The 27,778-nt window shown below is 35.8% G+C and overlaps 1 protein-coding gene across 2 annotated transcripts; it reads left to right on the top strand.

The window, feature by feature from the left end:
- Window positions 1-3,100: 3,100 nt before the first annotated feature.
- On the top strand, window positions 3,101-27,778 carry LYRM7 (LYR motif containing 7). 2 transcript variants are annotated; one of them, XM_061150848.1, is made up of 5 exons: window positions 3,101-3,196; window positions 9,157-9,229; window positions 11,065-11,132; window positions 15,538-15,619; window positions 24,259-27,778. In XM_061150848.1, exons 1-5 carry the CDS (start codon window positions 3,179-3,181, stop codon window positions 24,327-24,329), a joined length of 312 nt encoding a protein of 103 aa, XP_061006831.1. In that variant the 5' UTR covers window positions 3,101-3,178; the 3' UTR covers window positions 24,330-27,778. The 2 variants fall into 2 exon arrangements, with proteins under 2 accessions (XP_061006831.1, XP_061006830.1); XM_061150847.1 differs by having other exon boundaries at window positions 11,062-11,132.

Below are 27,778 nucleotides of genomic sequence, written 5' to 3'. Positions count from 1 at the left end.
AGTCGTGTCCAATTCTTTGTGACCCCGTGGGCTGTATTCCCCGAGGCTCCTCTGTCCATGGAATTCTCCAGGCAAGAATACTGGAGTGGGTTGCTGTTCCCTTCTCCAGGGGTCACAGTAAAGACAACCTCAAAAATGTCAAGATACAGATAAGTAGAGAGAAGAGGATAAAGCAACTGTTGTAAAATGTTAACATCAGGGAAAACTGAGTGAAAGGTGTTTGTACATTCTATCATTCTTGCAACTTTATGACTGAAATTGTCAAAATTAAAAATTGAAAAGAGTTTGTACGGGTTTGCATAATAAATATTATGGTCATCTTTCACTCAATCAGAGGCATTATCATCTACAGAGTAATGACTGTCTAGTACTTATCTCCCAACCTCTTAATTCCAGATTGGTGTATGAAGCATATCTCTGCCTACTCACTACCTTCAGTAGGATGTCTACCAAGCACTTCAAACTTATTTTTACTCCCTCCATAACAATCTAAAAACCTATTCCAGCAGCCTTCTGACTCTGCTATAGTACCACTCACCAAATTGCTCAAGCCAAAATCCTTGAAGTCTCTTTGTGGATTTTCTTTGTGGATTTTCAACACAGGTGAATCTAAACACTTCTCATCTCCCCTTCTTACCCAAATCCAAGTCACTACCATATCTTGCCTGGCGTATTTCGAGAGCCTCCTGGTTTGCCTATTTGCTTCTACTATAGTCCATTTGCTATATACTACCCAAAATGATTTCTATATAATATAAATCATGATGTTAGTCTCCTGCCAGTAAGGCATTTCACCATAGAATTAAATATAAAATCCTTAACTTGGCTAATAAGCTTTTAAGTGATCAGGCCCATCACTGCTTCTCCTACTTCATTTCCTTCCATTTCATCCTAATTGACAAGCTTTACCCAAACTGGTAGGGTAGGCACATGATTTCCATGTTTTAATCCCTGGAGCCTGTGAATATGTTACTATACATGGTACAGGGGATGTGCAGATACGATTAAGTTAAAGGTCTTTAGGTGAGGAGATTCCTCAGTTATCCAGATGGGCCAAATATAATCACAGGGACACCTTTAAATAAAACAGGGATACAGGAGAGTGAGAGTCAGACAAGGAGATTTGATGATGGAAGCAGGTGTGAGAGTCAAAGATTGAAGATGTTCTGCTGTTGGCTTTGAAGATGGAAGGGTCCACAAGCCAGCGACATTCTGGAACTCAGAAGTCCAAATTGGGTTTCACTGGGCTTAAAATCTTGGTGTCCACAGGGCTGCGTTCCTTCTAAAGGCTCTAGGGAAGAATGCTTCTCTTGCCTTTTCTGGCTTCTAGAGGCCACCTGCATCCATCTTCCACTTCCTCCATCTTCAAAGACCACAGGGGAGCATCTGCAAACCTCTCCCTTACTCTGCTTCCTGCTTCCACTTACAGGTATCCTTGTGATTATTACCTTGTGCCCATCAAACAACCCAGGATAAACTTCCCATCTTAGCACATTATTGACTGGGACTTTTTGCAGAAACTAACTTAACACCTGTGTCCAGCAATTTATTATGTAAGTGAATATTGAAACACTCCAGTCAGTAATGTTCAGGTAACAAAAGGCGTCATAATATATCTCTGGTCAGTAAGTTGTTAAAATACTTAATCACATCTGCAAAGTTCATTTTGTCATGCATGGTAGTAATATATTCAGAAGTTCCTAGGATTTAAAGAGGGACATTTTTTGGAGGCCATTATCCTGCCTACTACATAGTTCCATGACTTCATCTAATGAACATATTGGAATTTTTTATTCAGTTCTGGGTCCTATACTTTGAGATGCCAACAAACCAGGATGGATTCCCAGAACAAGCAGAATAGTCACTTCATTTATGGAACAGTTCAAGGAACCATACAGATTTACTGAAGGGAAGAGAAGGTTGAACTGAATTGATTTGGGCACTATGAAAACTGTACTTTCAAATTTTGGCAGGTGAGTGGTTTTGATTAACTGAATACAGGACCCTAGTTAGCCAGAAATTATAACAATAAATTATGAATTTCAGGAAATTGGGCTGTTATTTTATACTGAAAATAAGCATCTTTGAATCATTCATTAGCAATCAAAAGGCACTACTATACAGTATCAGAAGATCATCTAATGTTTCCTGAATGAACGACAGTATCCAGTGTATTTGGCTTAATTGCTTATGGTTAAACACTCTTTTGCAACTCCAGTGCATTTTAATTTTTAAAAAGTTATGTTATCTTGCTATTCTCATGATAACTTGCAATATTCTGTAAAGTGACAAATCATAGAGAAGGAAAGGGGCCTTAGAGAGCCATTGATCCAAATCTTCATTTCTAATAAAAAGCCAATTTTACCTAAAGGTTAAGCTGAAAAAAAGTTAATTTTACCTAAAAGTTTAACTGTGGGGAGTAGGGAAGACAATGACTATGCAATGGGAGCAAGGTTGAGTTTTTTTTCTTGATGCTTGCAAAGTCATAAGTTAAATGTAGCTAAATGCTTTATGATAATTTATGATCATGATGCTGCTAATAAACTATTTCCAACCTTTGACCAGCCAAGGAGTAGGGCTTGTTGAGTTGGCACCGTGTGGTCTAAGAAGTAACTCAGCCTCACCCTCTAGAGGAATGAAGTGGGATAAAGTGTGAACAGTGCTTTTGAAAGTCGGCGTTCCATTCAACACCTGCGATAGTTGCTAGGGCTTGGCTCTTATTTGTGCACTTTTGCAAAGACAAAAGTTGCAACTCAGAAACGTTAAAATAACGGTTCCTTAATAGGTAACCCCAACCCCCAAACAAGACGTAAGGACACAAAGGTGCCGAAGCTCTTTATCAACCCACACTCCACCACCAGAGGCTGCTTCAGAAACGGCCGGAAGTGCCTCTGCCCCTAACTAACATGGCGTCCAGGTTATTTCCGTTCTTGTCTCTGCGGTAAATGAGCTCAGCGGCTCCTCGCGGTTTCTCCAAAGGCCACCGTCTGAACCAACTCCCCTAGCCTGTTCCTCCGCGGGGGCGGGGCTACAAAGGAGATGCTTCGTGGTGATTGGTTGCGGTGCATTAGAAACAATGCTACGGGGCGGAGACGGGCGGATGTTGAGTAGTGATTGGTTGCCGGGAAGCGGGGCGACTCGACCGCCGGAGAAGTAGCCGCAAGCGGAGGCGAGAGCCATGGGTCAGGCGGCCAAGGTGACTGGGTCCGGGGAGGGGTTGAATGCGATGCCAGCGGGGAGGGTAAGAGAGTGGCCTTGCGAACATGGTCTGGAGTCTCTGTAACTGAGGTTCAGGACCCTCCGCGAAGGATGTGGCCTTTACACCTGAGAAGCCTGTAACCAACCCTGGAGGGCAGTCGATGGTTTGTGCAGGTGCGGAGGAGGGAGGGCGGTACAGGTGGTCCTACTTCATTTACCAAATACAGACGGTTTATCCGTGATGCACGCCGGTGAATTGGGTACTGCCCCCATTCCATTCCACACCGAACGTTTCTGTGAGGGACCCATTTCGCATCCTTGGGAATTGTACAAGACCCCAGAGTCCTACGCGGAAACCATCCGATGAGGTAAAAGATCTCGTCAAATAACCGAAAGGTGCATAGACGTCTAGTAACCAGGGAAACCGAATCCCGGCAAAACCACTTGACAAAAGTAGCACTTAGCGAGACAGAGCAGAAACCTGAGATTCCTGAGTGCTCTGAACGAGCTCTGGGAGCTGATGCCCCCTTGAGGATCGAGGTCACATATTTCTTATCAAACTGATACACATTCCTGGCCAGTGTACAATTCTCTGGGACCAGCCATCCCTAACCAACCTTAAGTATTTTCAGTATGGCCGGTTGAGACATAGACATGGAAAAGGGAAATTGATCTGCTACAGTATAGTGAGCAAAAAACAAACAGTGCTTATAATGGTTGGTCAGTAACAGGGAGCCACCAAGAGTTCCTCTTATACTACTGAACTCTGTTCCGAGAACATTTTAATATATGTCACAGGACTGATAGAATTGTAAAGGGTTATTCTTTCAAAAAACTTACTGCGTGTCCATAATAGCTTTTGGTAGCATTTAATAGGGAGAAGGCAATGGCAACCCACTCCAGTGTTCTTGCCTGGAAAATCCCATGGACGGAGGAGCCTGGTAGGCTGCAGTCTGTGGGGTCGCTAAGAGTCGGACACGACTGAGCTACTTCACTTTCACTTTTCACTTTCATGCATTGGAGAAGGAAATGGCAACCCGCTCCAGTGTTCTTGCCTGGAGAATCCCAGGGACGGGGGAGCCTGGTGGGCTGCCGCCTATGGGGTCGCACAGAGTCGGACACGACTGAAACGACTTAGCAGCAGCAGCAGCACTTAATAGCCAGCATTTGGCCTGTACTTTCTAGGCATGGTGGATGCAACAGTAACTTCGTACATAAGTTTGGCAGGTAGAGAAAGTTTAAACAATTACTTAATTACTAGTATTTATTCAGTGTATTTTAAATTGAAAATGCAGCGTATTTTTGTGAGCATATAATCCTGTCTGGAGGGATGCAAAAGAAAAAAAAAATCGCCTATGTCAACTGAGACCTGAAGTGTTGTTAGAAATTAAGTAAGACTGGGAGAGAGGTTCAAGAGGGAGGGAATATATGTATACCTATGGCTGATTGATGTTGATGTATGGCACAAACCAACACAATATTGTAAGGCAATTATTCTCCAATTTAAAATAAATAGTTTTTTGGTTTTTTTTTTAAGACATTACCTAGGAGAAGAGAGGAAGGAGTATTCTGTAAAGAGGAAGTAGCATATGGACCATCCTTCAAGTGGGAGCTTGCTTGGAAAACTTGAATACAATGAAATTAAATAAAATTCATTCCAAAAGTGCTTTTGATGAGAACTATCATGTGTAGAAGACACTTGTGCTAAGTGTGGAAGATACAAAGTGACTGAGAAGCCTCTCAGGAAGTAGGGGACACTTCAAGAAAGTGTAGTAAGTGCCAAGTGCTGTGGATGTACTCAAGAGGGGCATATAACCCAGACTTAGAAGACAGAAATGATAACCAGCTAGACTGAAACCTAGTATAGAAATTATGTCATCCGCCCTTAAAACTAGCCTACTATTCAAGAAAATTGAAGCAAAAAGGCTAATTTGCCTAAGCTTACAATAAGTGGTAACGTCAGACTTAAACTGATCTTACTGTAAAGAATTGACTTTCCATATACACTACCTAAATGTGTCCAATCAATATAAGTACATCAAAACACGAAAACAATCTGATCTAGGTTTCTTTATTTTAATAGAAGTTTACTAACTCCCAGGTGATATTAGCTCCGAGGCAGTAATGATGACATTTGCTTAATACTAGTTCTTAAAGTAGGGATACTGGTGGTTGTACTAAGTGAATTACTTTCTTTTTCCCCTAAATACCATGTAAAATAATTAAGCATACTTACTTTTCACTTCCTTCTTAATCCCTTGCAGCCTCTTCAACTACTCTTGTAGTATTAAACTCCCTGGTTTTCTATGACATTCCACCACCTTTAACAACCCTGTGTTTGCCTACAGTCTTTTTCAAGACAGTCTCGGCCTTCACTATCAACTGCCTCAAAATTTTTCCTGTCTCTACATATTGCTCAGTTACAAAGTCACTGCTACATTTTTAGATATTTGTTAAAGCAGCATCCCACTTCCAGTAGTAAAATAAGCGTTCGTTTCCTATGGCTACTCTAACAAGTTACCACAGTTTTTATCTTGAAAATACAAAATAAGGTCACATTTACATGTACTGAGGATTAGAACTTCAACATGTCTTTTGTGGGGACACAATTCAAGCCATAACAAGATAGATACACCACATTTTATTTATCCATTCATGAGTTGGTGAACATTTGGGTTCTTTCATGCTATGCATATTCATGTACAAGTTTTTGTATGAATGTATGTTTTCATCTTGGTTGTATACCTAGGGGTGGAATTGCTGGGTCATATGATAACTCTGTTTAACTCTCTGAGCAACTGCTAAACTGTTTTCTAAAGCAGCTGCAAGCTTTTCTATTCCTCTCAGCAATGTGTAATAGTTTCAGTTTTTCCACATCTTTGCCAATACACCTCACTGGCTGTCTTTTTGATTGTAGACATTCTACTGGGATGAAGTAGTATCTTACTGAGATTTAGATTTGTATTTTCCAAATGGCAAATTATGTGGAGCATCTTTTCATGGCCTTAATAGCTGTTTATCTTCTTTTGAGAAATGTCTATTCAAATCCTTGCCTGTTTTTAAATTAGTTTTTTTTAAATTTTATTTTAAAAGTTCTTTTTACGCTCTATGGATAGTAAGCTGTTATCAGATATATGATATAAATATTTTCTTTCACACCATGGGTTGTCTTTTCTTTTTGTTGATAAGTGTCCTTTCTCTTTCTCTTTTTAAATTATATATATTTTTAGTTTTTATAAAGGAGATAAGTGTATAAAATTTAAGAAGTCAAATGGTGTTATGCAGAAACCAGTAGGTATCTACTTCCTTCTATATACTCCCAATTCCTGCTCCCCAGATATAAGCACTTTTTAATCATTTTAGTTATTTCTTCTTATATTTACCTCCATGTTTATAAATAACATGTTTAAACTACTATTGATTTTTCTTTTTTTCCTCTTTGGAGATATTTACTGACCTTTGTCTGCAAAAGTTGAGGATTTTGTTGTTCAATTGCTCAGCTGTATCTGACTCTTTGTGACCCCATGGACTACAGCACGCCAGGCTTCCCTGTCCTTCACTATCTCCTAGAGTTTGCTTAGACTCATGTCCATCACTTCTCTTCCAAGTGATCCCATCCACTTATCTCATCCTCTGCTGCCCCATTCTCCTTTTGCCTTCAATCTTTCCCAGCATCGGGATCTTTTCCAACGAGTTAGCTATTCTCATCAGGTGGCCAAAGTATTGGAGCTTCAACTTCAGCATCAGTCCTTCCAATGAATATTCAGTGTTGATTTCCTTTAGAATTGACTGATTTGATCTCCTTGTAGTCCGTGGACTCACAACAGTCTTCTCCAGCATTACAGTTCGGAAGCATCAATACTTTGGTGCTCAGCCTTCTTTATGGTCCCACTCTCACATCCATACATGCCTGCTGGAAAAACCATAATTTTGACTATGTGGACCTTTGTTGTCAAAGTGATGTCTCTGCTTTTTAATGCCTTGTCTAGATTTGCTATAGCTTCTCTTCCAAGGAGCAAGCATCTTTTAGTTTCATAGCTGCCATCACCGTCTGCAGTGAGTTTAAGGACTAAGTTCTCCCTAATACCCTATTTCTCTCAATATACAAATTTTGGTGAATCCATTTTCATCTTTGATATTATTATGATTATACAAAATTTGTCCGGAGCTGAGCTTGCTAATATAAATATATGATTATGTTGCCTTTTTTTCCTAAGTCTTAGTGTTTCTTGACGTTAATAACTGCTTTGTTTTTATTATCGGTTTTCCTACTTATCTATTCCCAAACTATAAGCAAAACTGATATTTACTAGTTTCATTTTTTTTCCTAGCATCATCTTTTCTGGATCTTTTGCTCTAGTCCAGAATAGTTGCTTTCTTTGCTGGCTGCACAAATGCTGACCTTTATTTGTCCTTTACCATCCTCTCTGTCTCTCTTGTGTTGGAACACCTGTCTCCCTCGTTCCCATTGTGTGTGTTTGTGTGTGTGTGTGTTTGTGTGTGTGTGTACACGCGTGCATGTGAGAGAGAGAGATCGCCCCTTGTTTGGGTGCAGCACAGTCTTCTGTAGCTTTTCAAGAAACGGCATATAGCAAATAAGAGACTTTGCATTTCTGAAAATACCGATTTGTCATTGCAGTTAGGTGATAGTTTAGATATGTAACTTGAAGATTTTATATCATTGTCTTCTCACAGTGATGCTGTTTAGAAATCAGGTGGCTTTCTAATTTTCTGTTTTTTATACGTGAGCTGTAAGGTTTTTTGTTAGCAGTGTGGTGAACTCACATCATGATGCGCTGCAGCACAGGTTAGGGTTGAGCACTTGGTGGAATCTTAATTTTATTATCTTTTCCTCAACTTCCTGTTCTACTTGCTGGGCAGTTTTTCTGAACTTAATCCTTGCTGTCACTCATTTGCTATCCAAGAGCTCTGGGGCATTTTCTGAACATTCCTTTTATTGTAACTTCTTTCTGTTGTTATTCCATGTTTGCAATAACTTACATTTCTGAGAAAGTTCTTTGGTTAATCTTTGTTTTATTTTTATGTTTCCTGCTTCCTGTTTCTGCTTTGGTGTCTGCCTATGAGGCTATAGGTTTCCTCCTATATGTAAAATACTTGAATAGTGCCTAGCACATAGGATACCCTCAGTGAAGTTTCAGTGTTGTTATCTGGTGAATGGACTGGGGGAGAGGAGGGAATGGTGGCAGAGAGGCAAATCTTTGTCAGTAGTCTAAGCATGAGATAAGCAGAGATCTGAATTTAAATTGTTTTGGGTGATGGAGAATATACAAAGATTAGAGAGAAATCCCTACAGTTTCTCCGTGAGGAGTAAGGTAGATTTAAAGAATGACCTAGAGATTTCTGGCTTCAGAAATTCACTGTTTTCCATAACTAAAATTGAGAGGATAGAAGAAAGAACAGTGTTGGGGGGGACAATATTGAATATGCTTTTTTTGTTGTTGTTAAGCACAGTCTTAAATATTCAGAAGTCTCAGCATTCTACTTCTTTTTTGAGAAGTCACAATTAAACTTTCCTAAATTATCTAAAGCATCTTCCTTCTGGGCTCTTTTAAGATGTAGTATATTCATGAGTTTGTATGCGTGTGTATGTGACTTTAAGATCTGATGAAGGTCTACGTTAAGAAAAATGAGAACAAATACATACCAGACGAGCAAATCTGGTTACCTTAGCAAACTAATTTTGGCAGGGGGATCATTAACTTTTTAACCATTCTCATATTATTTTGTTTCTAAGAATTTTGTATTATTTTTGTAAATACATAAGGTTAATTTTTTTTAATGTAAAGATAAATAATCAAGGGAGTTATTTTGACCAATTCTTGCTTTCACCAGCTACTTTGAAAAATAATCTAAGAAATAAATGCTGTTTAATCCCTGTAATTATGTAAAATGTGAAAATTTTTTCTTTTGAGGTCTGAATTTTGATTTTCTTTCCAGGTTTTACAGCTCTTTAAAACATTGCACAGGACCAGACAACAGGTTTTTAAAAATGATGCTAGAGCATTAGAAGGTAAGTTTATACTTTGCCACTTTGAAGCAAGTCCATTTTTCAGTTGACTACTAGTAGTCCAAGGGACCCTGTATGGTTAAGACCTGCCTCAGGCAATGACCTTCACTATCTCTGTCTTAATGTATGTTTATTTGTTTGTTTTAATGAGTTTCTATTACACTTCTTTGAGAAGTATTTACTTAGAAAAATTGTAAAAGATCAAGTTTTCATAAAGAACAAGGAAAAAAAGGATCCGAATTTCATTGTGCTCCATTGCTTGCCTTAAATGTTCAAGCCGTGCAACTCATTTCTCTGTTATGTAATCAAATTTTCACTTTCTCTAGGACCAGATGCTACCATTTTGTTAATGCCAGTGTCGTTCTGGAAGTGGCAGCAGCTGTGAAACTATGAAAGGGAGACTATCACAAATGACTCCAGATTCAGTCTTTCACTGTTTAAAGTGGTTTCTGTCTTTTCTGGAACTCAGAGCGCTAAAGTTTAAGTCCTGTGTTGGTCATACTCAGGTTCTAAAGCTCTTTAAGAGGAAAGCTTAGGAGGGAGAGTATATATATAAGTTAGGAGATTGTTACTGACATATGCATACTACTGTATATAAAATAGATACATAATAAGGTATGGGATAAGTAATATAACACAAAGAACTTTACTCAACACTCTGTAATGACCTGTATGGGAAAAGAATCTAAAATAGGGTAGATATATGTATAGGTATAACTGATTCACTTTGCTATACAGCAGAAATTACACTACATTGTAAATCAGCTGTACTCCAATAAAATTTGTTTTTAAAAATTCAATCTCCATTTGAAAAAAAAAAAGGGAAAAAAAGAAGGCATCTAGGTAAAGTGTCCCCACTGTCCCTATGAGGGAATATTAAAGTATATGCTTGAATATTAAAGTATACGCTTCATATTATATGTATGTTACACAAATTCCTTATTTAATTCTTATCACAGACCTGTTAGGTAGTTACTATTATAATTTCTGGTTTTGCTGATGAGAAAACTGACAATAATGTGAAAGGATAGGTGGAGCTGGGATTTAGCCTCAGCATTCTGGCTCCAAAGCCCGAACTCTTAACCACATTACATGGTGACGTGTATTGAGCACAGAAGGAAGATTCTATGGCTCATCTCCATCACCACAGCATGTTTTTGTGCCTTTAAATGTTTTTAAGTGAAATAATCATAAGAATAACTAACAATGCATATTTACTATTAAATGCTCACAACAGCACTATAAGGCAGTTTATCAGTTGTATTAAATTATTCTGCTGTCCTGATGCCAAAGCATTGGATTATATGAACAAAAGCTTCATTTGTCCATCACTCTGTCAGCCAAGGCACTCAAAATTATTTACATATCCTCTTTGCTGCCGTATCTTCATTTTATGTGTTTTGGAGGAGGGATAGTTAAACATGCTTCTATGTATTGAGTTTTGCCATCTTAAAACCAAAAGCATTTTAATTCAGATCCTTATATTTACAAAAGCAAAGTATTAATTTGAATTTATTAGGATCTCACAGCTAGAGGGTCAAATGAAATTAGAAATAAAAAGCAGGAAACAAAAATATTAAAATGCTGAAAATATATATTAGGTTTAATTACAAATTTGCCAGCCTGTAAAAAGCTCTCCAAAAGACTTTTGAAATAAATTTCTTATTTTTTACTTTGTTTTACACAGGGCAAAATTGTTTTTTTCTGCTTGAGAAATAATAGATATATATATAGCATATAATATTGTAATAGAATAAATGATATGTACATTATTGGGACAGGAACTATAAATTAGAAAAGCAGATAACTATATGCATACTTTTTCCTTTTTCTAGCAGCCCGAATAAAGATAAATGAAGAATTCAAATGTAATAAAACTGAAACTTCTGCTAAGAAAATAGAAGAGGTACAGTATTAAATGTTTCAATTATGATAAAACTCAAATTTTAGCAACTAGAGGAAATGATAAAAATGGAGAGACTTTATGAAATAAAAACCATTAGTTGATAGTTAAAGCCATCACAACTATAAATGACCTTCACTTGTTTGGTATGTCTCACCTCCTCAAGGGTCATGTGCCTACATCTATAAGATAGCAAGTTGCCTAGTGAAAATAACATGGGTATAATCATGATCAAAGCAAGAACAGCTGAACCAACCTAGAAACTCACAGAGATGCTCTCTTTGTCTAAGGCAAGTGACAAACTAAGGAGAGTGAGTGTGATAACTCTTAAGTTACACAGAGAAAACTTCTACTCACTTAGCTCAGCTGGACAGAATTTTTTTTAATTCATATCTTGGTCATGGAAGTTGAATAGCCAGAGTTTATGAATTGTTCTTGCTTTACCTTCTGTATTTACATTTTAGTCACTTCCCTAGTGGAAGATAGTCTACTAACACTACTCTGTGAGCTCCCTAGTATTCCCAGTGCTTGTTCATTGAAAAAGTGCACACTGATTCTTTTCCTGGATAAAGTCATATGCATACGTACATTGTCTCTGTCTTAGGAAGGAACACTGCTTCCTAAGTGTTCCTGGAGCTAACTTTGTATAAGTGCAGGGGAAAGGACCCTTAGGAAGAAAATGAAAAATTATTTGCTGGGTTAATTAAGATTCCAAGAATTGGTTTAGTAAAGAGGAAGGTACAATGTAGAGAAATTCTTCCATGTTTAATAGAATTTCCACATATTGAAACAAAAAATTTTATGCAACTACTTTTATACTTAGTAGAGAAAATGCTATTTTTGAAGTAGTAAATATCTATAATACACTGATGAGACAAAATGAGATAGCCCAAGGATTTCTTTCCCTTTAACATAAAACGAGAGATTTAACCTAATCTTATGATAGGACAAATGGGGACTATGTAATTTTTATCCATGAGCAGTTAAAACGACTTATAATGAAGTCACATCTTGAAAAGAAGTTTAAAGGTGTATGCCAAGGTTTGTACTATTTTGCTATTTGGAAAACTGATTATTAACAATATGGTACATGTATACCTCATTTTATTGTGCTTTGCTTTATTTGCACTTCACAGAGTCTGTGTGTTATACAAATTGAAGGTTTGGGGCAACCCTGCATTGTCAGACGCTGGTTAGCATTTTTTAATAATAAAGTGTTTTTTAAGTAAGGTATGAATATTGTTTTATTTATTTAGCTGCGTCAGGTTTTACTTGTGGGATCTTTCATTGCAGAGCACAGGCTTAGCTGCCCCAGGGCATGTGTGATCCTGGTTCCCTAGGGATTGAACCCACATCCCTGCACTGGAAGGTGGATCCTTAATCCCTGAACCACCAGGGAAGTCCCCATTATTTTCTTTTACACATAATGCTGTTGCACACTTAATAGACTAGTGCATATTGTAAATATAACTTTTATAGACAGTTAGAAACCAAAAATTCATGTGACTCACTTTATTGTGATATTTGTTTTATTGTGGTGGTCTGGAACTGAACCCACAATATCTCTTAAGATATGCCTGTGTTTCTAAATTTTGAAGTCATGATTTTAAAAATGTTTGGTTGCAGTCTGTTTATACCAATTAAACTGGAAAAGTGGACTATGATCTCCAGATTAATTTCACATATAGAGCACTAACATTAAGCCCTCTTGAAATTAGATACTTGTTATATGTGTATATATATATACACACACACACATATGTGTACATATATGTATATATTTTGTACGTTCATATATTATTTACTAATTTGTAGATATTTATTAAATATATTAAATATTTAGTAATTTGTAAGTAATTAATTACATTATCATATATTGTGATGAAGTCTTGGCACTGAAAGGAATCCTAGGTGACCTCTTGACCAGCAGTTCTCAGACTTTTTGGTCTCAAGACCACTTTACCTTCTAAAAAACTGAAGACTCCAAAAGGTGTTGTATGTATGTTATACCTATCAATATTTACCATAATAGAATTTAAAACTGAGAAATTTTTTAAATATATGTTAATTAAATAATTCAAATTGATATGTTTATTACATGCTAACATATATAGTCTTCATGAAAAATAACTATTTTCAGAAAAATATAGTGAGAAGAATGGCATTATTTTATGTTTTTGCAAATCTCTGTAATGTCTGGCTCATTAGGACTTAGCTAAATTCTTATATCTGCTTCCTTATTCAACCTGATGCCATATGTTTTTTAGACTGAGTTATATGAAGAAAATTCAGCCTTATATAGATACATATTTGGAAGATGGTAATTGTATATGTTATCCTTTTCAAGTAATTGTGAATATTCTTTGATACCATACCTAAACAAGTGGTAAATTTCTAAAGGTTAGTTGCAGTGTGGATCTCTTTTATCTGTTAGACCAATGGATGGGCATGTGTGTTTATCTCCTTGAGGGGGCGGGGAGTTCGAGGTCTCATATGGAACCACATCCTGCTTATCCCCACTCTTCTCCCCTAATCCCTTGTTTCTGATCTAGCTTTGTTTCCAGCCTTAAACCTAAACCTCAGCTCAGTTTATGCACCGCCAGTGAGTGAGAAGGCTCACTGTTCTTTCTCTACCCTACTAAGCCCCTTCTCAGGTCTGTCAGGAGGTGAGGCTTTGCCCAGCATTCTCTGTGTCAATTAATGGCAGCTCCCTCCTTTTTATGTTCAGACCAAAAACCTTGGTGTTCTCTTTTGTGACTACTTTCCCTCTCTCACATTTACATCCAATCTGACAGCAAATCCTGTTGATTTAACCTTCAAAATATATCCAGAATTTGACCATTTCTTATCTTCCCATTATTATTTCCTAGTTCAAGCCACCATTATTTCTCACTGGATTTTTACAATAGCCTCCTAGCAGCTGTTGTTGCTTCTGCTCTAACTCCCTACAGCCTAGTCTTGATACTTAAAGGACAGTGAGCCTTTTAAAAAGGCATATCCCATAGCTACTCTGTTCACAACTTCCATGGCTCCTCATCCCATTCAAAGTAAAATCTAAAGTCTCTGCCTGCCATGACCTTTAATACTGCATCATCTGACTCCTGTTAACTTCCCACCTCAACTCACCACACACTTCTTACCTGTCCAGCTTAGTACCTTCTTTGAGGGTGCTTTAATTTGCCAAAAACTTTCTTGTCTGAGGCCATTAATGCTGTTGCTTCTTTCTAGGATATTCTTTCATATGCCCTCATGTCTTCATTTAGTAGACCAATAGATTTTAATGTTTTTCCCGTTGAGTGGGTCTTTTACCCATGCATGGTTTTGTAACGTCATGCACTAATGATTTGAAAAACATAAGTTTACCAAGTAATGCAGACCTTCCAAATATTGACATAGTTCAGTATGTAATATTTTTAAATTGCATCTGTTAATATCCATCTCATCAGAAAAATCTTGAAGTATTGGGAATCTGTCAGACTTAAAATGACAGATAAAAGTTCTCCAGAATTGTGAATTTTGCTTAAAAGCTTAAATTTTGTCATTGTCAGCAAATGGCTGTCAGTTGTTTTCTTGAAGTGAGGTACTCATATCACTCATCTTCAAGAAAACATCTGCCAGTTACCCAAATCTGAATAATGAGAGTTTGTCTGTCAGTGGTTCATTCAAGTAGAAATGGTTTTCCAAAGAAAAAGCTCTACTGCTCACAGCTCAAACAATACAGATGGCTCTAATATTATGAAAATAATTTTGACTTTATGGGTCCCCTGAAAGGGTCTCAAGATCCTCCCAAGTATCCATGGCTCTGAGAATCACTGTTCTTCATTTTGTGATGATGAGGTCTGAAACTTAAAAGAGAGTGGATATTAACCCAAGGCCACATACTCAATGACAGAGCCAGAGTTGGAGTCCAAGTATTCTGACTCCTAATGCAGTGCTTTTACTAGTGTTCAGAACATCCAACTCTGTAGTGTAAGAAAAATTCAGACGCACTCAAAAGAATAACAAGAAAACTGCACATTTTAAATGTAAAATATATATTACAACAAAAAATATTCCAAATCTGTTCTGGATCAAAATATGGAATGGATAGATAAAAGGTAAAAGTATATGCATGTCTAAGCTTTCTATAAGCTTGGAATGGTTACAGAAAGTTAGAGGCAAGGGAATTCCCTGTCAGTCCGGTGGTTAGGCTCCACACTTCCACTTTTGGGGACGTGGGTTTGATCCCTGGTGGGGAACTAAGATCTCACAAGCTGCAAAGCACAGCCACAAAAAAAAAAGTTAAAAGCAAGTATCACCTAAAAAGAAATTGTAGCAGTAAACCTGTAGTTTTCAAAAACGGTACATTAGTGTGAACCATTGAAAAAACACGCAGAAGATTTATTCTTTTTGTTTGTTTTCTTAACAGCTGATAAAAATAGGTTCTGATGTTGAATTGATACTCAGAACATCTGTTATACAAGGTATTCACACAGACCACAATACGCTGAGTAAGTAATATTAAAAAAGAATGTTGCTTGCAATATATTTTAAACTATTGAGCAATTACAGTGCTTTTAATGCTAATTAGTAAAACAGTTTGATTTTGCCAGTGTGGTATATATGGTACACATTTGTAAGGCTGTATTTAAAAGTGCTGAATTATGAAACTTTGCTTTACTGGACATTTTTCTTTTTCTTTTGTTGTTTTTCTTTTTAACCTTAACCACTTGTTGTATTGCAAAACTTTAGTTACAAAGACAGTACAGGCATACTTCAATTTATTGTACTTCCCAGAGAATGCATTTATTACAAACTGTCAAACAGGCAAGTCAAGCAAGTCTACTGGTGCCATTTTTCCAACAGCATTTGTTCACTTGTGTCTCGGTGTAGCGTTTTGGCAATTCTTGAAGTATTTCAAACTTTTTCCTTATTAACTGTATTTGTTATAGTGATCCATGATCAGTGCTCTTTGATGTTACTAATACAACTTGCTGAAGTCTCAGAATATGGTTAGTATATTATAATAAAGTATTTTTAAATTAAGGTATTTAGACATAATGCTATTAGACATTCAGTAGATTATTAGTATAGTGTAAGCATAACTCTTACATGGTTCAGGAAACCAAAAAATTCGTGTGATTTGCTTTATTGAGATACTTTCTTGTAATGGTCTGGTACCAAACCTGCAATATATGAGAGGTTTGCCTGTAGGGCTGTTTTTGTAATAATTTATTTGGCATTCTTAATTTTCATAGTATAATTTGTCACCTACCTAGACTAAATCTGTTTATCTTTTCTTCTGTGATTCAAGTTATTTTCATTTAGAAGACTTGGGATTACACAAAACGGGACTATAGTTGAGGATCCTCTGTTATACCTCCAGACTCCTGGTGGGGCTTTGGTAGAATCTCATTTTATATACTTGGTTTTCATTCCTTAAAGTATTTGAGGCGACAATAACAAAGATACGAACAACATAAAAACAGAAAAGTACACAGTTTATAATAGTACAGCTCAGTGAATTTTCACAAACTAAAATACCTATGTAACCGATCTCCACATCAAGTTATATTAATGTTACTGCTATCCCCAAAGACCCCTCATGCCCCTCCAGTCAGCCCTTCCCCGCAAGTATAACCACAGTCTTGACTTTCAACAGTATCAGTTTTTAACCCAATATAATAAACTGTAATCATATAGGATTTCTCTATTCTCTAGCTTCTTTCTCTCTCTCTGTGCCATTCATCTTTATTATTGGATATAGCAGCATTTCTTTGAATATTATATGAGTGAAATGTCTGTGTCATATGGTATATGTTTATTCAGCTTTAATAGGTACTGCTGACCAGTTTTCCAAAGTAATTAGGCTAATTTACATTTCCAGGAGCAGTGTCTGAGAACTCAAGTTGCTTTATATCCTCACCAGCTCTTGATACTAGGCATCTCTTAATTTTAGCATTTCTGGTGGTTGTATAATGGTACCACATTGTGACTTTAATTAGCATTTCTCTGGTAATTAACGAAGTACTAGCACTTTTTCGGTGTTCAATTGTCATTTGGATATTCTCTTTTATGAAGTGGCTGTTCAGGTCTTTTGTTCATTTTTCTAAGAGGTTATCTGCCTCTTTATTATTGATTTGAAGGAATTCTTTATATGTTATGAATATAAATCCTTTGTTGGATATATATATATATATATTACAAGAATCTACTTTTAGCTTTTTCATTTTGCTGTTTATTTTTTATTTTTCTTATCTGTTTTTTATCTTTTGGCCACACCACATGGCATGTGGGATCTCAACTCCCCGACCAGGGATAGAACCTGCACACCCTGCTTTGACGGCAAGAAGTTTTAAACACTGACCACCAGGGGAGTCCCTTGCTTTGCTGTTTTTATCTTTTGATGCGAAGTTCTTAATTTTAATGTAGTCCAGTTTAATCTCTTTCATCTTTTATGGTTAATACTTTTCTGAGTCTTGTTTAACAAAATTTTGCCCATCTCAAGCAAGGTCTTGAAGTGATTTTCCTGTGCTCTCTTCCAAAAGCTTTATTGTTTGATATTTTTCATTGGTTGTATCAACTAGAGTTGATTTTTTTTATATGGAATAAGATAGGAATCAAGATGTATTTTTTTAATATCCGAATATTCAGTTGAACCAGCATTATTTATTGAAAAGACCACTCTTTCCCCCCTGCAGTATAAGGTCACCTTTAGCATAAAATCAAATAATATATATTTGTGCATCTGTTCCTTGACTTCATAATTTCTTCAGTTAGTTTGCTTTTCTGTCCTTGTATCACTACCATAATGTCTTGATTACTACAGCTTTATAAATCTGAATGGGCTTCCCTGGTAGTTCAGTGGTAAAGAATCCGCCTGCGAGTGCAGATGTTTGATCCCTGGGTTGGGAAGATTCTTTGGAGAAGGAAATGGCAGCCTACTCCAGTATTATTGCCTGAGAAATCCCGTGGACAGAGGAACCTGGAGGACTACAGTCCATGGGGTCACAAAAGATTTGGATACAACTTAACAACTAAACAGCATCAGTAAATCTGAATGTCTAGTACTATAATTCCTATACAGCTTTCAAAGTTATTTTTAGTTTATGAGCATCATCAGAAATTATTTGATCTAAGTAATATTTCTAAGGGCAATAAACATGGTTAATCCTAAATTGAAAATTTATACTCATTAGCTTTAATCTTAATAATAATCTTTAGAGTTTCTGTGTACTATAGCAATTATAGCAAAATGTTATCTTTATTATATGAATAAAATTTTAGATAATTTCAGATAACTAAATTTGATAACTATATTTCAGAAGCCTAGTTTTAAGTATGATAATATTAGTTTAAATTTCGGGTTTTTTTCTTTTGGCTTTCTGTATATTTAATTTTCCCACAGGATTGAAAATTTTGACTCTTACATGGTTATAGAATATAATGCTATATTGCCTTAATAATGACCTCCTTCCTTCTGTTAAGTTATATATGGATCTCTTTTTTCTACTTTATGCCTGTGGGTTCAAGATAGAACAAATTTGATTCTTTAATCTGTTTTAAAAAGTTACTCTAGCTATGACAACATTCATTTCATGAATGCCTTCCAGAAAACAGTGGTGCTTTGTTATATATAAAGCTAAAGTTGAGTGAAGAACGCATTCTGAAGTGGTATAAAGATGAACAAGGGGAAGTGACTGGTTTCATGCTTCTGCATGTGACTGTCCAGTTTCCCCAGCCCTATTCATTGAAGAGACTCTTCTTTCCCCATTGCATATTCCTTTCTCCTCTGGTGTAAATTAATTGACCATGTATGTGTGGATTTATTGCTAGACCTTCTGTTCTTCTCCATTGATCTATATGTCTGTTTTTATGCCAATACCATACTGTTTTGATTGTGATTAATTTGTAGTAAAGTCTGAAACAAGAAGTGTGATGTCACCAATCTTGTTCTTCTTTCTAAAGATTTGTTTTGGCTATTTAGAGTCTTTGCGTCTCACATTTTAGGATTGTTTGTTCTGTTTCTATGGAAAATGCCACTGAAATTTTGATAGGAATGGCATACGATATGTAGATTGGTTTGGGTAGTGTGGACATTTCAATAACAATATTAATCCTTCCAATCCATGAAAACACAGTATCTTTCCATTTAGTTGTGTTTTCAGTTTGTTTCATCAGTTTCTTAGTGTTTTCAGGTTGATAGTCTTTCACCTCCTTGGTTAAATTTATCCCTAGATGTTTTATCCATATGTATGTAAATAGAATGTTTTTCTTAATTTCCCTTTCTGATATTTATTCTGTTCATTATTAGTATATAGAAATGCAACAGGTTTTTTTTGGTATTGTTTTTGTTATCTCATAACTTTACCAAGTTTATTACTTCTAACAGTTTTTTGGTGGAATATTTAAGATTTTCTATGTATTATGTCATGTCGTCTTCAACTAGTGACAGTTTTACTTGTTTCCAATTTGGTTGCCTCTGTTTCTTTTTCTTGCATGTTTACTCTGGCTAGGACTTGCAAAATTGTATTGAATAAAAGTGGTGAGTAGGCATCCTTGTCTTGTTCCGGATTTTGGAGGGAAAGCTTTTGGGTTTTCACCATTGAGTATGATGTTAGCTTGTCATATATGGCCTTTATTATGTTGAGGTTTATTCCCTCTTTACTCACTTTGTTGAGAGATTTTTGTCATAAATGAATGTTGGATTTTGTCAAATGCTTTTTTGGTATCTGTGGACATGATCATATGATTCTTATTCTTCATTTTATTAATGTGGTATTTCACATTGATATATTTGTGGGTATTGAAAAATCTATGCATCTCTGTAGTAAATCTGTTTTGATCAAGGTGTATGATCCTTTTAATATATTGTATTTTGGATTTACCAGTTTTTAAATAACCTTGCTGTATTTCAGGGATTTCCATCTCTATGAGTTCTAAATTCCCAAAACAGAATCTAGAATATTCATTTCCTTAGTTTCCTTTGCAGCTCAGGCATGGATATGTAGCACACTACATTACTCATATTCCTAAATGAGCTTGAGAAAAGAGGCTTGGCACAGAACCCAGTTTTCTGGCAAGAGTTAGCGTCAGTGGTTGCAGAGTCGGGTTACTGTTCCAGAAGTGTCATTGGGGTAGCAGGAGCAGATGTAGTAAAGTTGAGTTTCCGCCAACATCCTAAATATAGTGCGTTGTGCTCCATGAGCATAGAAATGGTGTAGCTTTTTCTAGTGCCCCGTAGGCAGTGGCAGTTTTCATCATCAGGGCAGTTCATGGTATTGCTTTGGACAGTGTTCCTGGAAGCTTAGCCTCAAGCCTGCCTGATTGCTAAGCCCTCAGAGTAATTCCTTGAGTTAGACCAATAAACTGTTACTAAATGTCTTTTCTGCCTAATTAGCCAGTCAGCTTTTGTTACTTTTAACTAAGAACAATAGAAGTTGTTGCCAAGAAGTGAGATACCTGAGATTACACAACATAAAATATGAAATGAAAGCAGGGGTTGGGGAGAGTGTTGTTCACATGGACCTGACCATCACAGGCCTCAGGCTGGTGGCCCTTGTTACCTAGTGGTGAACACACCACTTCCTGTTTCTTGGGAGCACAGCTACAGCAATAAGAGGTGTAATCAGAATGTCAGTATGTGCTCGTTATTTCCTTCTACTTTCAGCAACATATTGAAAAAGAGGATTAATGCAGATTAAGCTAGTCAGTCTGTGAAGGAAAGATGGAAAGAAGTACAGCTTTGCTAAGGGACATTTCTTGCTACATCCTGAACTCTTAATTGATTGAGGGTCCTACAATTTAGAGCCTTGCAGGCCTAAAAAAATGCCAGCTGCTACTATCCACTAAAACTAAAGCCAGCACAAGCAAGGGACCTCTTAGCTCTAATATGAAACAAGTCAGCATCCTAAATCTTTCTCATTTGCCAGACAAAGATCAGAAATAGGGTGCATTTATTCACCTGAGCCTATAGATTTTCATTGTGTTAAGACGTGTCAATTAAACTAAGAGTTAGGGAGGTGGGACAACATAGAGACCATTGCCAAAGGATGAAAATATTGATGCTTAGTAATTGTCAGGACGTTTGCCTGTGGCTACTACAGTCATGAAAATGACTGGGAGAAAAAAGATGTGTAGCTTATAAAATTTTTGAATAAATTATATTGCCAGAAACCCCAAGCTGGGCCCAAGCCTAGCTTAGGTCTCTTCAGCTCTTAGAGGCCATCCTGATCCCTTAACTCATATCAACAGGACATAAACTGAAAACTTCCAAGCATCAAAGAGGAGCATTTTCCCTCATATCCCCACGTCTGGATCCCCTAGAGGACAGACCAGGAGCCTTGAAGGACAGTGGATAATAGAGGGTCTTTGGGTCTCCCAGAAAACAGGATGAGCTATTACCAGTTTGGCTGACTGGAGTTTATTGCTTTGCCATGAGCAAGGAGCTCTTGCTCTTTCTGTCCAAAAGGATTTAGGATTTGCTGTGGAGCAGTAACTGCCATGAATTTTCCATTCCAGATTTTTATTGCTGTATCCTGTTTGTTCTTTACTATGGTCCAGTAGGTAGCTGCCATGTGAACCACAGCTGGACCTAATGGAAAGGCTAGCACATCATCTGGAGATCCTGGTTTTGAACCTGGATGAGACCCTAGGGGTCAGGTAGCAAATGGATATAGCTTTCTGTGTATGGGAAGAAGGGTGTATATTCATGTTGTGCAGCCAAAAGGGTGGTAGGCTTGTTGCCTCTCCAGTATCTGTTCTTTCTTACTACCTGAAAAACTGTGTTCAGAGTACAGTGTGACAGGCAAGGGGGTGGGGGGTGATTTTTCAGACCATGTGACACCTTTCTGGCCAGTGCAGGCAGCTGTCCGCTGAACGTTGCTTCCAATAAAGCTACTGTTTTACAGTTAAAAAGGCATAGGCCAAGGTAGCACTCTGCTTTTTGCCCTTTTCACCTCTTTCTGCCTGGAATGGAGAGGTGACGTGACAGCAGCATTGAAGACAGACACCACACATGAAGAGTAGCAGGACAGGAAGGAAAAAAGCCTGGGTCCTTGGTGGTAGTAAGGACCTGCCTTAGCCTCGGGTTGCCTTAATCTGTATTTCCTGATATGTGAGAAAATTAAATCTCTTACTTAAACCATTTTTTGTTGGACTTTTGGTTAATCTATCTTTTCCACTAGCTTGCGAACTATTTGAAGCTGAGGAGGCTTTTTTTTTAAATTGAGGTATAGTTAACATGTAACATTATATTAGTTTCAGGCATACAACATAATAGTTCTATATTTATATATATTTTGAAATGATCACCACAATAAATTGAGTTAATCTGTCCCCATACATACTAACAAAATCTTTTTTCTCATGGTGGGGACTTTTAAGACTCTCTTAAGCAACTTTCAAATATGCAATACAGTGTTATTAACTGCAGTCACTGTGCTGTACTGAGGTGACTATTATGTCTTCATCTCTGTGTCTTCCTTTCTTGATGTAATGCCTAGGAAAAAATAAGCACCTATATGTTTGATAAGTGAAACAATTTACTGTCATTGTTAATAAGTTAAAACCTAAACCATAATATACTCTGATGAACCCTCCAAAGATTTGGAAGCAGCAAGTGAGATATAAAAAATGGTGAAATAATACTTGTTTAATGGGTTCTCATTTCAGTAAGCCAGATTTACCATGTGGCTCATAAGAGCATTTTCTTGAGTCAGATCACTTCTCTTTTTTGTAAGAATTTCAGTTTTCCTTTCGAGTTGAATTCATTATAAGAGTTTTTTAAAGATTCAAATTTATAGAAAAGATACAAGAAAAGTTGAAGAATATGTTAATTTCCTTTATCCAGATTCTACAAATTCCAACAGTTTATCACATTTGCTTTATCATCTCTCCCTCATTTTCTTCCTGAAGTTTCTGAAGGTAAATTGCAGACATAATGTGTTCCCCCCCGCAAATGAGCATTTTTCAGATCATAATAGCCTGCTTGAGTTTAGAGCTGGAGAAATACTTCAGAGTATATTTCTTTAAAATACTTCTTTGTGTATTTCCTAAAATTGCAAAGACATTCTTTTACATAACAACGATATAGTTATCAAAGTCAGTATATTAATGTTGATTCAGTTCGTTTATTCAGATTTTTCTGTTTGTCCTAACAGTATCCTTTATAGCAGGAAACAAAAAAAAAAATTGATTGGATAGTTCTGTGGTCTAAGAACCAGTTGAGGATCATACAAATGGCGTTTAATCATCATGTTTTTTAGTCTTCCTTTAATCTGGAGCGGTTCCTTGGTCTTTCTTTGTCTTTCATGACCTTGCTGTTTTTGAAGACTATAAGCAAGTTACTTCATAGAATTTGGTGTGAGCATCTTTGATTACAACAGTTCACTTGATTCCACTTAATTCAGCTCTTCTAAAAGTTTTGTATCTTATGAGCTTTACCTCAGTTGACTTCAGCAGTATGTCTTACCTAGGGCTCAGCATTTGTTGTCATCATCATCGTTGTTGTTGAACAGTGTTTCCCAGTCGGGCACTACTGTCATTTTGAACAGATAGTTCTTCACTCCACGGCCTGTCCCACAGATATCTTGCTCCTCCCTGCTAAATTCCAGTAGCGCTCTTCAGTTACTGTGACCACCCAGAACACCTCCAGTTGAGAGCCACAGTTCTGTAAAATTTGCAATTGCGTGTGGGATCTTAGTTCGACCAGGCAGGGAAGTGGCACCCTGCAACTGAAAGTGCAGAGTCCCAACCACTGGACTGACAGGGAATTCCCTGAAATCTTTAAATTAGAAAAGTCGTCTTGCTTTTTATATAGTTGGTACTATAATTTTCCAGTTGATAGTTTTAATTATTATTAATCTGTAATCTGCTACTGACAAGGTGTTTTGTTGTTATTTAATTATATTTAATAATGATAAAGTGTTAAGTTGGTCATGTATGTTTTTGTATAACCTGAAATGAGAATCCTATTAAACTATATCCATTTAAAATAAAGAACACCACCTTAGAAGGTAACTGAAATAAAATATCACTGGGAAGATTTATCTTAAAACTAGATATTTTACTGTTATAAATTTTAGGGGGAGAAGAGTTTGTTTGAATTTAATTTTAATGATAATAAATACTCTCTTTGTTTTTCTTTCAGAATTGGTCCCTAGGAAAGACCTTCTTATAGAAAATGTGCCATATTGTGATGCACCAACTCAGAAGCAATGACTTTTACTAAAAAAATATAATTATAAGTCTTTGTCATTTTTTAATTTTAAAATATACAACTCTAACCAAACTCCTGGAAATGCAGATACTTTTCTCTAAAATGACATATTAAAAATTAGTGAATTATAGTTTCATAATTAGCTTTCATGTTGAAAGGACATTGGTAAAAACTGTGGAACATAGTTAAGTATTTCTAAAGAACATTAGGTAAGATGACATTTCATTCTCATTGAAAATCAAACTGCATAAAGTGAAATAAATGGCTAGGGAGTTATATTCACATCTCTTTGACCTTGATGAGTATTTTGGTTTTATCATAGCTATTTGAGAATGAAGTGTTTTGACAGGTTGGTGGCTTTTTTCCCCTGTGAACTGAAACTATTAGATTAAAATTACTAGATTAAATTAGTGTTTAGTCTCCCAAAAGATTAAAGAGTCTAAAAGTCACAGTTGTGCCAACACTCCATAGAAGGTGGCCTTTGTTTCCTAAAAGACTGAAATTATTTCTGTAGCTAACAAACAATAATACAGTTTCATTTTAGAGACAGAGTATATCTCTGTGTTCCTAAAAGAAAACTTTGAATCAGCCTTCTGAAGATAGATGAATAAAATGTCAAAATCATGTTTGATAAATGAAATAAAGAAATCCTGATTTCTTAAGGAAATAGTGGCCCTTGATCAAACTATATAATAGAGGCTTTTGTAGAATTAGCTGCACTTAGACTACAGCTAGACCTTATTGTGAAAATATAATATATGGCTGCATCCTCTTCATTGTAATCAATAAGATCCAAATGGCTTTTTTTTCTTCATCATGTTTCATTCCTGACAAGACTGACAGTATCACAAAACAACTTGGAATTCTACCATCTAATGGTAGGAACTACAGAATTGTATTTAATATTCTTGTTTCTCTTTTATCTGTACATCTTTACCATTCTATTTGCTCATTGAACAGTGTTCTCTTCATTCACTGATCAGTTCTCCCATTTGATGACACAGGGTTTTTAATTTTTACAAGAGTCTCAATGCAAAATGCTTTGTTTGTTGGCAAAAACATATTGGTATAGCCATACTGAATATAAATGTCATATTTAAAAAATTATTTAATTTTAGTAGGTAAATTGTTGAAATTATTGTGACATTGTACACTTAACAGTAAACCAGAGACTACCCTTAATATTACCTAATAATTTGAAGATTAGTTAGTATTTGAAATGAATTATATAGGTCGGAAGATTTGTTATGTAATTTTTTCTCTCTCATACATATTTCTTATTGTGTGTGTGGAAATTAAACCTACATAAAAGTAAAAGTTGCTTCACATTTTAGATTTGCCCTTTTAAGAAGATGCTGAACGTCTTCATAATACAATCACTGGTAAATTCTCTGACTTACTATTATTATTACCATTATTATTTCTCTAAATGTCTGTATTTTATATATTGAGGAAAGTTAAAATAGTTTAATATATGTCTTAATTGTTTCAGTATTATTTAACATTTTTTAAAAGTTTCTATCTAGCTTTTTTCTTTAATCTGAATTCCCTTGTTCTGTTCTTCACTCATGTTAATGTAAATATCTCATCAAAATGTAGTTCTTTATTTTTGCAATGTAGTTATCATTAGGAACAATAGATTAATAATTAACATGTAAACTAAAATAATCGTTCAAATGTTTATTAAAGCTAGTAGCTTAGACATTTTAAGACATATACTATATGTGTATAATATATTCATCATATATATGTATATGTATTACATATGTGTGTGTATTTATATATTGTGTGTGTATTTATGTGTGTGTGTGTGTGTGCATTATGCCTTTGATCCTTAGGACTATGCCATAAATTTCATTTGTAATATACCAGGATATCAACAATAGGTTTCACTGTCATAAAATGTTGAAAGATTTGGCATCCTATCCTTAAATAGCATGTATTTATTATTTCAAATGAATTTTAACATTATGTAATAGTTTTATTAGATCAGTTCAAACAATTTATGAGATTTTGGCCTGTTGTGAAACAAAGATTGTCAGTACTCTAGAGAGTAAATTTTGAGAATAATGAGTATCTTAGTGCCTGACTTCTCTATGGTACAATGTCAAATTTAATTAAATCTCTTTTAGTTAGTTTAAAAAAAACTTCCTGTGTTCCCAAAGGGAATTACCCACATCTAACATTTCACTTTGACTGTTGAAACCTATTGAAAGAAGATGGTACAAACTCTAATTGCAGATATCTAGGCTCAGAGGCCCAGCAAGACTTTGTAAAACAATCTTTTGGCAGAAGTTAGAAAGGGTGTATGGCAGGAGAATCAGATTTGGCAGGCATGTGTGAGGAAGAATCCTTCACTAAAGATTTGAAGTTAAGGGAAATAGGAGAGAGACCTTGCATAACATTTGGTTCAGAACATTGAAATAAAGACTTGAGTCTAATTGTGTTTAACTTGGTCCTCGTTTTGCCTACAGTTGCATATTTTAACACTGGTACAATGTCCAAAAAAATGCAAAGTAATAAGAATAGGTAGAATAACAATCATTTCCCTGTAAGCACAAAGCCATAGGTCAACAAAGAAATGAAAATTCCAATTCTTAAGCAGAATTTTCTAAAATGAAAGTAGAGAAATACAAAATTAACTTTACTATATATAAGGAGTAACGTATGAGAAGTGAAATGGAAAAAAGATCCTGTTTATAATAGCAAACAAAATTATAAAATAAGAAGCAACTTAAAAAAATATATAGAATTTAAAAATGAAAGACATACTGTATTCCTAGATGGGACAGTTGAAAATTGTGGAGACGACTATTCTTTAAAATGTAATCTATCACAATTCCAACAGATTGACAGATATGTGTACATAAAAATATAGAACTTTTGTATTCCGTGAAAACTACTATAAAATTTAGAGAAAGTATTTACCATCTATGTAATATTTAAGATAGGTAAGATATAACATGCTGTTATAACTCAGCAAAAGATACAAGACCATCACTAGCCCATTTAATGATCAGAGAAATATAGGTTAAAAAAAAGGAAACAGTTTTTTCATCAAAGTTGCAAAAGTTAAATTGGTCATAGGCAGTATAAGTAAAGGTGATAAGCATATGAGAAAATGGGCACTCATATATTTCAGGGAGGAATTAAGTTATAGAGCCTTTTTGAAAGGGAAATTGACATCAGAATTTAAAATAACCATATTCTTCAGTCTATATCCCAGTGGCTCATAAGAATACTAATAAATGTACAGTTAGGTATATGTACAGAAATTTCGTTAGCATTGTATATAATTTTTTTAATTGAAAATAGCCTGTATTTTCAAAACTAGGGGAACAGTGGAAGAAAATGTGGCTCACTCATAGTCTGGGATATTATGCAGAGGTTGAAAAGTGTGATGTAAAAAATATATATGTATGTAAATAAATATATATGTCATGTGAAAGAA

The sequence above is a fragment of the Dama dama genome, chromosome 9 (assembly GCF_033118175.1).
Source record: "Dama dama isolate Ldn47 chromosome 9, ASM3311817v1, whole genome shotgun sequence".
Classification (NCBI taxonomy): Eukaryota; Metazoa; Chordata; class Mammalia; order Artiodactyla; family Cervidae; genus Dama; species Dama dama.
This window is presented reverse-complemented; position numbering and strand designations above follow the sequence as displayed.

What these genes read in the sequence shown, in the direction of transcription:
- LYRM7 (XM_061150847.1), top strand. An exon ending in TGATGCTAGAGCATTAGAAG is followed by an intron (nt 9,230 to 11,061) that starts GTAAGTTTATAC and finishes TCCTTTTTCTAG; the next exon opens with CAGCCCGAATAAAGATAAAT. An exon ending in CTGCTAAGAAAATAGAAGAG is followed by an intron (nt 11,133 to 15,537) that starts GTACAGTATTAA and finishes TTTTCTTAACAG; the next exon opens with CTGATAAAAATAGGTTCTGA.